The sequence below is a fragment of the Leuciscus leuciscus genome (genome assembly GCF_965113295.1).
Source record: "Leuciscus leuciscus genome assembly, chromosome: 14".
NCBI lineage: Eukaryota > Metazoa > Chordata > Actinopteri > Cypriniformes > Leuciscidae > Leuciscus > Leuciscus leuciscus.
The window spans coordinates 1,252,635-1,262,634 of record NC_138738.1 but is presented as its reverse complement, the minus strand read 5'-3'; the positions used below and the strand labels follow the sequence as shown (position 1 = coordinate 1,262,634).

At 43.1% G+C, this 10,000-nt stretch overlaps 1 protein-coding gene across 14 annotated transcripts in view; it reads left to right on the top strand.

Moving 5' to 3' along the window:
• r3hdm2 (R3H domain containing 2) overlaps positions 1-10,000 on the top strand; it is a 94,614-nt gene that overhangs the window by 72,941 nt on the left and 11,673 nt on the right. For 13 of the 14 annotated variants that reach the window (XM_082136354.1, XM_082136353.1, XM_082136352.1 and 10 more), the window contains 6 exons: positions 1,106-1,320; positions 1,644-1,840; positions 4,784-4,873; positions 6,272-6,538; positions 9,618-9,759; positions 9,967-10,000. The exon at positions 9,967-10,000 is cut by the window's right edge and continues 154 nt beyond it. In XM_082136354.1, the coding sequence (XP_081992480.1) occupies positions 1,106-1,320; positions 1,644-1,840; positions 4,784-4,873; positions 6,272-6,538; positions 9,618-9,759; positions 9,967-10,000 (945 nt within the window). The remainder of the gene's footprint in view (positions 1-1,105; positions 1,321-1,643; positions 1,841-4,783; positions 4,874-6,271; positions 6,539-9,617; positions 9,760-9,966) is intronic. The other variant, XM_082136350.1, reaches the window with a different exon arrangement.

The window sequence follows — 10,000 nt, the reverse complement described above, 5'->3', positions numbered from 1 at the left end:
GTCGAAGGTCCTGATGTGAGTTTCAGTGCAGCTTCAAAGTCTCGACACGATCCAGCCGAGGAATAAGAGTCTTATCTAGACAAACCAGCCGACATTTATAACAAAATAAACATTTATATACTTTTATCCACAAATGCTGGTCTTGCACGTCCACAACTTCACACATTATGTAATCAGGTTGAAAGGTCACGCGTGTTCCGGGTCAGAAATGTATGGAAGGGCGAAAAACTCAATCTCATTTTATCCTCCAACTTCAAAATCGTCCGACATCGTTGTTTTAACTTTTTTTTTTGTAAATGGCGTTTGACTCAGTCTTTGCACGTTGGCTTTGTAAACACTAGGTCTGTACTTACACCTACGTCACGCTTGACCTTTCAACCTGATTACGTAATGTGTCTCGCATCACAGCTAGTGCAAGACCAGCATTTGTGGATAAAAGTATATAAATGTTTATTTTGTTATAAAATGTCGGCTGGTTTGTCTAGATAAGACTCTTATTCCTCGGCTTGATCGTGTCGAGACTTTGAAGCTGCACTGAAACTCACATCTGGACCTTCGACCCGTTGGACCCCATTGAAGTCACTATATGGAGGAAAATCCTGGAACGTTTTCCTCAAAAACCTTCATTTCTTTTCCACTGAAGAAAGAAAGACATGAACATCTTGGATGACGTGGAGGAGAGTAAATTATCAGGAAATGTTCATTCTGAAGTGAACTAATGCTTTAATGTGAGTGTGGGGGATTTGGCCGTACGTTGCAGCCCTTGTCTGATGTATGTTTGTCTTAGTGAGTCTTTATGTTCGGGTATCCGTGCACTTTTAACCCGTTCGTGTCTGATATCTAGGAACTGAGTGTGTGTGTAGAGCTCCTTTGATGGATCTGTGTGTGTGTGTGTGTGTGTGTGTGTGTGTGTGTGTGTGTGTGTGTGTGTCTGATGTATGTTTATCTTTGTAAGTCTTAATGTTCGGGTATCCGTGCACTTTTATCCCGTTCGTGTCTGATATCTTGTAACTCTGAGTGTGTGTAGAGCTCCTGTGATAGATCTGCATGTGTGTGTGTGTGTGTTCACAGAGCTGTGTTTGTCTGATTCTCGTCCCGTCCGCAGGGGGAACCGGGAGAGCTCGAGCCGGGCGTCCAGCAGTCGTCAGAGCAGCACGGACAGTGACGTGAAGAGCCTGGATCCCCGGCCCTGGAGCAGCACAGACTCGGACAGCTCGAGCCGAACGCTCAGGCCTCCGGTCACCAAAGCCAGCAGCTTCAGCGGCATCTCCATCCTCACACGCGGAGACAGTCTGGGCAGCGCCAGGGGCTCGCGCACAGGTGACGCTTCAGTTTAGCATTAACAGTAGGCGCGTTTCCATTATAGATTTGCGCAATGTGATGACGTAGATATGACGTATGTGTGCTATCCAATCATTAAAGGGATGGTTCGGAGTAAAATCAACCTAGGGTCCTTTGCACCATGACCTCGAGCCAAATTTTCCCTTGGTCGGACATTTTTAGAGTTTTAGGGATGATATTTAGCTTTAAAGCATTTGATTTATAATGGTGTTCTTTTGATTAGTCGTGCATGTGAATCTTGTCCTAATACTTGTATACCCTGTCTCCCTCTCACACACACATTGACACTCGTCTGTCCTCAGGTCTTCCCATGGTGTCTCCGGATCTGTGTGCCCCATCACAAACACCCCAGCCAGGTCGAGGTCTCCTGCCGTGTCCCACGAACTGCCCCCCCGCCGGGTCTCAGAGCACCGGCCCACCAAACCCTCCACCGCTGCTGCCCACCCCGTCGCACACACACACACACACCATCAGCGCTCACAATCACATGCTGCCTCAGGTGAGGACGCCACGTAACACACTGTTTCAACACTTACACCACTTAAAGGGATAGTTCACCCAAAAATAAAAATTAGCCCATGATTTACTCACCCTCAAGTCATCCTAGGTGTATATGACATTCTTCTCTCTGACGAATACAATCAGATTTATATAAAAAAATGTCCTGGCTCTTCCAAGCTTTATAATGGCAATGAATGGCCGTTTCTGTTTTGAAGTCCATAAAAGTGCATCTCTCCATCATAAAAGTGCATCTCTCCATCATAAAAGTGCATCTCTCCATCATAAAAGTGCATCTATCCATCATAAAAGTGTGTCTATCCATCATAAAAGTGCATCTATCCATTATAAAAGTGCCTCTATCCAGCATCTATCCATCATAAAAGTGCATCTATCCATTATAAAAGTGCCTCTATCCAGCATCTATCCATCATAAAAGTGCATCTATCCATTATAAAAGTGCCTCTATCCATCATAAAAGTGCATCTGTCCATCATAAAAGTGCATTTATCCATCATAAAAGTGCATCTATCCATTATAAAAGTGCATCTGTCCATGATAAGTGCATCTGTCCATGATAAGTGCATTTATCCATCATAAAAGTGCATTTATCCATCATAAAAGTGCATCTATCCATCATAAATGCATCTATCCATTATAAAAGTGCATCTATCCATCATAAAAGTGCATCTATCCATCTATCATCATAAAAGTGCATCTATCCATCATAAAAGTGCATCCATCCATCATAAAAGTGCATCTATCCATTATAAAAGTGCATCTAACCATTATAAAAGTGCATCTATCCATCATAAAAGTGCATCTATCCATCATAAAAGTGCATCTAAAAGTGGATCTATCCATCATAAAAGTGCATCTATCCATCATAAAAGTGCATCTATCCATCATAAAAGTGCATCTATCCATTATAAAAGTGCATCTATCCATCTATCCATCATAAAAGTGCATCTATCCATTATAAAAGTGCATCTATCCATTATAAAAGTGCATCTATCCATTATAAAAGTGCATCTATCCATTATAAAAGTGCATCTATCCATCATAAAAGTGCATCTATCCATTATAAAAGTGCATCTATCCATTATAAAAGTGTATCTATCCATCATAAATGTGCATCTATCCATCATAAAAGTTCATCTATCCATCATAAAAGTGCATTTATCCATCATAAAAGTGCATCTATCCATCATAAAAGTGCATCTATCCATCATAAAAGTGCATCTATCCATCATAAAAGTGCATCTATCCATCATAAAAGTTCATCTATCCATTATAAAAGTGCATCTATCCATCATAAAAGTGCATCTATCCATTATAAAAGTGCATCTATCCATTATAAAAGTGCATCTATCCATCATAAATGTGCATCTATCCATCATAAAAGTGGTTACCAACGCTGGTTGTTGCTTGATTGCGTTTTTCCATTCTAAAAAGCTTCTACTGCTCATAGGCCTGTCGCGATAGTCAATAAATCAATTAATCGCACGATAAAAAAAATGAGCTCGATAATTTTTCCGGCCGCGATAATTCCATTTGCTTGTTTGTTTTCCTCGTCTCTCTCTCTCTCTCTCTCTCTCTCTCTCTCTCTACCAAAGAGACTGGATGACCACTCTCTGTTCCTTAGCTTATAGGAGGAGTGAACCCTCTTGTCAGTTGCATGGTCTTTGTGTGGGGAGGCAGCGCCGTGGCGCTTGTCAGTCACATGGTCTTTGTATGGGAAAGCGGGACTGCTTGCGGCAACTGCCGGGAGAGAGAGAAGACGCTAGTTGTGAGTTAGAGGGAAAAAAGAGGAAAAGATGGAATTGGTTTCAAAGCCAAACGCGACAGCGAGCCCGATCTCATGAAAATGCGTATCTATACCACGAATGTTATTTCTCGTGCCATTTATACGCCAAAAATAGTTTTTGCGTGCATATGATACGCACTTTATGGCGTGTAATACGCACGCACTCCTCACCCCTAATCCTAACCAAGTATTTTCAGTGCGTAGTGTATATACATGCAATAAAGTGCGTCTCCGTCTTCCCGACAGTAAGTTACACAATCACTCGGGCGTTTAGTCGACAAACTAACAGGAGGACAGTGCAAAATGGTGTGATATGGCCTGTTGAGGCTTTTGTTTGTTTGTTTGTTTGTTTACAAAGGTCCTAACTGGCGTTTTTGCCTGTTATGGAATGTATCACTATTTATGTCTGAGCCTAATGTTTAATATTTTTTAAAGTGCAATTTTGTTTAGGCTACAATTTTGTTTTTGGTATTTATTCAAGTGATTTTTTTTGTTAACAGACACAGAGTCCATTGCTTTTATTGTTTTTGGTTGTTTTGTAAATTTTTTGTGGATATTTAAAATGTTTTCCGTTTTCAATGTTTAATATGCGGGGTGGTGGTGGCGCAATGGATAAGACACATGCCTTTGGTGTGAGAGACCCGGGTTCGAATCCACTGTGAGACACAATGTGTCCCTGAGCAAGACACTTAACCCCTAGTTGCTCCAGAGGCGTGCGACCTCTGACATATATAGCAATTGTAAGTCGCTTTGGATAAAAGCGTCAGCTAAATGAATAAATGTAAATGTAAAATTCTTTAGAAATAAAAGTTTATAGATCTTTGAAAAGGTGTACCTGCATTATTATGCCATTATCATTATATTAGATGAAAATGGTCTCAGAACGACAATATTATCGTTTATCGCAATAATTTCTTGGACAATTTATCGTCCAGCAAAATTTGTTATCATGACAGTCCTACCTGCTCATACTGTCAGTATCTTGAACACAGCTGAACTAATGCCAGATGTGTTTTAGTTCTCAGCTCTCAGAACATCTGCTCTAACAGTTCCTCGTCTAACACGATTCCTTCATCTGTTTTCCCTCCTTCCTTCCCCCCTCTCTCTCTCTCTCTCTCTCTCTCTCTCTCTCTGCAGCCGGTGGCGTCTGCGCAGGCTGTGTCTTATTCAAACCCTTCGTGCCCTCAGGTCCTCCTGCCTGTTTCTCCTTCCCAGCAGTACAACATGGTACTAAAACATCGATCCTGCATCTTTCCCTTCATTTCCCCTCATTTGTTTTCTCTCTGGATCTTCTTCTTTTAAAGTCCCCCTGTAGTCAATCATTTTATCCCTTAAAACTCATCTTTATCATCAAAATGACTTATTTAAACATTATTTCCTTCATGCCTTAAAATATCTTGAATGTAACTCGACACCCTTGCCTCATTTAGTATGCGTGGTTCTATGAATATGCAAATGAGCCCCGCCTCCACTCACTCCCTCAGCTCAGAGATCCACTGGCTGACGATCACACGTTGATCTGATTGGTTACAAGGTAGTTTGTGACGTCAGAAACACCAGCGATTTCAAAGCGTGTTTTTGAGACTGTCTTTGGTTCACTGCAGTTTTAAGGAGGAAATACTCAGCAATGCTGTCGACTTATGAATTTACACATGGTTTGTCTTAAAGCATATTAAAAACACCACATAGACACATAAACAACATTAAAAGCTGGATTTTCACCACTTTAAGCTTGTACGGGATATTGGAGCTAGTAGTGAATTGTTTGGGGGGTTTTTTACACTGATTTTGAGGGGAAAATCTGCTAATTCTGTGAAACTCTTATGCTCAAATTTCAAAATGTAAATACATATGAAATATTTAAAATATCATATATGAATAAAATGTAAAGTATTTAAATTTTATTTAAGTAAATTAAAAAAATACAAAATGCCTTTAAAAATATTTTGTCATTAAAAAGAAAATATTAAAAATGTATTTAAATATATTAGGGAAAAGTTTGGGATCAGTAAGATTTTTTTAAATAAGTAATATTGTTAAATATGATAATTGAAAACAATGTTTTTTTTATTTGAATATATTTTAAAATAAATCTGGAGTAATGATACTGACATTTCAGCTTTGATCACAGGAATAAATTACATTTTAAAATGTTTTAAAACATAAAACAGTGTAATAATATTTGACAATATTACTGGGGTTTTTTTGTTTTTTTTTGTGGCTTTTTTCGTATTTTTAATCAAATAAATGCAGCCTTGGTGAGCATAAGAGACTTCTTTTAAAAACATCTTACCAATTGAGTTAGTTTAAGTGAATTGAGCAGTGAATTGAGTTAGTTTAACAAACTGTTAATGCGTAACAGTTGAATCGGTTGTGACCACTAGATGAGTCTCTTATTGAACTTCACGAGAGGAGCTTTATCATCTTAATCATCTGTCATTAACAGAGCTGAGCATTTCAGCTCAGTCACATATGAGGTTTGATTACTATTAGGATGCCTATTCACCTATATTTGACTTCATTTATACAGAGAAGCAGCTCACGAGGGATTGAAACAGCCCATGTTGATCTTTCTCTCTCTCTCTCTCTCTCTCTCTCTCTCTCTCTCTCTCTCTCTGTGTTCAGGGTGATGAGTTGACTGCTGGTTTCGGGCAGATGTCTCTAAGCCGTCAGAGCTCCAGCGAGGCACCAGAGCCACCCAGCCTTTACCAACCTCCTCCTGCCGTACTATCCCAGCATGCACCACCACAGCCCAGTTACATCATGCCCCCACACACACACACACACCCGCCACCCTCCGGATACCAGCCGGCCGCTCCACACACACACCCGCCTCCACCGCCGCCACCTCCATCACAGCCCATCCTTCAGATGCAGCCGCCGCCTCAGCAGGTACTACAACACACACACACACACACAAACACACACACACGAGATACAACTATTTGAAAATCTGGAATCTGAGGGTGCAAAAAAATCGAAACATTGAGAATCTCCTTTAAAGTTGTCCATTTATGTTCGCGATTTTGCTGCATCCACTCACAATTTTTTTTTTATATATTTTTACGGTAGGAAATTTACAAAATATCTTCATGGAACATGATCTTTACTTAATATCCTAATGATTTTTGGCATAAAGAAAAATAAATATTTTGACCCATACAATGTATTGTTGGCTATTGCCACAAATATACCCGTGCGACTCGAGACTGGTTCTGTGGTCCAGGGTCACATATAGAGCACTTTGTTGCGAGGCGGGGTTTATGTAAATGTTAGGGTTGGTGATGTCACTAACCCGGGAGGAAGCTCGTGTAGTCTCTACCAGCCGTTTGTTGTAGTCCTTAAAAAGTGATTTCTGTAAAAGAAAATATCTCCCTTTGCTTTGAACTTTGAGCGTTATAACTTTGCAGATGTTGTTTATGCTCAAACAGCAACATTACACACTAACTACAGTTAGACAAGTCAAATCATAATCAAATCATAAGGACGCGTTACATTGATCAAAAGTGACCAGAGTTTGGGAATCCAATTCTATTTGAGGTCAGGAATCGGATACTTGTTATAAACAGGGTTCGTACAAGGTCCTTAAAGGCCTGCTCCTGCTTGACGCTCACGCGACGCTCCTGCTTGACGCTCACGCGACGCTCCTGCTTGACGCTCACGCGCTGCTCCTGCTTGACGCTCACGCGCTGCTCCTGCTTGACGCTCACGCGCTGCTCCTGCTCGACGCTCACGCGCTGCTCCTGCTCGACGCTCACGCGCTGCTCCTGCTGGACGCTCACGCGCTGCTCCTGCTCGACGCTCACGCGCTGCTCCTGCTCGACGCTCACGCGACGCTCCTGCTCGACGCTCACGCGCTGCTCCTGCTCGACGCTCACGCGCTGCTCCTGCTTGACGCTCACGCGCTGCTCCTGCTTGACGCTCACGCGCTGCTCCTGCTTGACGCTCACGCGCTGCTCCTGCTGGACGCTCACGCGCTGCTCCTGCTCGACGCTCACGCGCTGCTCCTGCTCGACGCTCACGCGCTGCTCCTGCTCGACGCTCACGCGCTGCTCCTGCTCGACGCTCACGCGACGCTCCTGCTCGACGCTCACGCGACGCTCCTGCTCGACGCTCACGCGCTGCTCCTGCTTGACGCTCACGCGCTGCTCCTGCTTGACGCTCACGCGACGCTCCTGCTTGACGCTCACGCGCTGCTCCTGCTTGATGCTCACGCGACGCTTCTGCTTGACGCTCACGCGCTGCTCCTGCTTGACGCTCACGCGACGCTCCTGCTTGACGCTCACGCGCTGCTCCTGCTTGACGCTCACGCGACGCTCCTGCTTGACGCTCACGCGCTGCTCCTGCTTGACGCTCACGCGCTGCTCCTGCTTGACGCTCACGCGCTGCTCCTGCTTGACGCTCACGCGCTGCTCCTGCTTGACGCTCACGCGACGCTCCTGCTTGACGCGACGCTCCTGCTTGACGCTCACGCGACGCTCCTGCTTGACGCTCACGCGCTGCTCCTGCTTGACGCTCACGCGACGCTCCTGCTTGACGCTCACGCGCTGCTCCTGCTTGACGCTCACGCGCTGCTCCTGCTGCCGGTGTGAATGCACTCATTGATTAACATGCACGCACTGCTCACGCACCGCTGACATTTGTGGTGTGAAACGGCCGTAATTCACGAGGTTTCCTACATGTGCGTTCCGTGTGCACTTGTAATGCTGATGTTGCGCGATGTTAATCATGCGGCGCCCGAGTGCATTTGATCGGCATAAAATCGGCATATGTCAGACTGACCAGTCGGTCGCCGGTCATGGCCGATCACGTGAAAATCGGCCAATTCCGGTCACCAGCCGATCAATCGGTGCATCTCTAATTAGAATAATTTCTGAAGGATCATGTGACACTGAAGACTGGAGTAATGATGCTGAAAATTCAGCTTTGATCACAGGAATAAATTACACTTTATTAGATATTCACATAGAAAACAGCTGATTTACATTAGAATAATATTTCAAAATTTTTACTGTATTTTTGATTAAATGAACGCTACATAAATTTTTTACTTTGACTGTATTTCACAAAATCTTTAAATCACATGCTGCTAACATTCAGTCCTGTAGCTTGATCTTCTGTGGCTCTGAATCGTGTTTGTGTTGCTTCATTATCATCATCTCTCCCGTCAGGAAACTCTTGGGATTTAAAAAAAAAATCACCGGCTGTGAAATGTGTTGCATGAGGTGCAAATGATAGCTGTAATATCCCGTGTAAAATATGACCAGACTCTCTGAAGAGGAAACGGGAAGTTGCACAAAGGAAAACTTTAGTTAGACAACTTAAGTGTGAGAGCAATGCTAAGTGTGATTGTGGGATGTTTGTGAAGACGTGCTATAATCTCACACACACACACACACACCTGCTGTGTGTCTCACTCTCGTTCCTGCAGGATCTGCTGGCTTTGCAAAGTGAAGTTTATTTGTTTGTTAACATATGATGTAAAAACATTTCTCATTAATATAGATTTTTAAATAAAAAATTATATGAAACTTCCCCATTTAGAAAAATAGCCATTGGCAAATGATTCTTAAATATAAACCATTTATTTATTGAATATCCAGAAAAATTACTACATTGTGATGACAGCATGAGGCATTTAATTAACTATGTTAGGTTTTGGTCCTTGCGCCCGCTCCTATAATAAACACTCAATCAGTGTTCATATTCCATCAGAACCAGAAGCACTTAATATTTGAGTGAGTGAGAGAGTGAGTGAGTGAGTGAGTGAGTGAGTGAGTGAGTGAGTGAGTGAGTGAGTGAGTGAGTGAGTGAGAGAGTGAGTGTGAGAGTGAGTGAGTGAGAGAGTGAGAGAGTGAGAGAGTGAGAGAGTGAGAGAGTGAGAGAGTGAGAGAGTGAGAGAGTGAGTGAGTGAGAGAGTGAGTGAGAGTGTGTGGTATCAGAGATAATGCTGCTCACTCTCTCCTCTCAGATCCAGGTCCAGTATTATTCCAGCGCTGGACAGTATCCGAGCTCAGCAGTTCACCAAGGTCAGCAGTTTCGCTCCATCTCTCATCAGGTGTCGTTTCCCACTCAGAGATCCCAGCCGCTGCCCCCGCCGGCTCAGCCCTCCGGTCAGTGTGACATCAGACGTCATCATTGTGATGTTTTATGTTCTAATTATGACAATTTTTCTCTTATGTGGATTGAATGGGCTTCCATACGTCTCAGAAGAACTCCTGTCATTTTTCTGCTCTTATATTAATGTCTCACATTATTGGCTCTGAATAATGAGTCCCTCACGATGAGTCACTGAAGTTTGATGTGCTTGTGTTGAGCAGCTCCACTCCAGCCCATGATGACCAATCAGCAGCC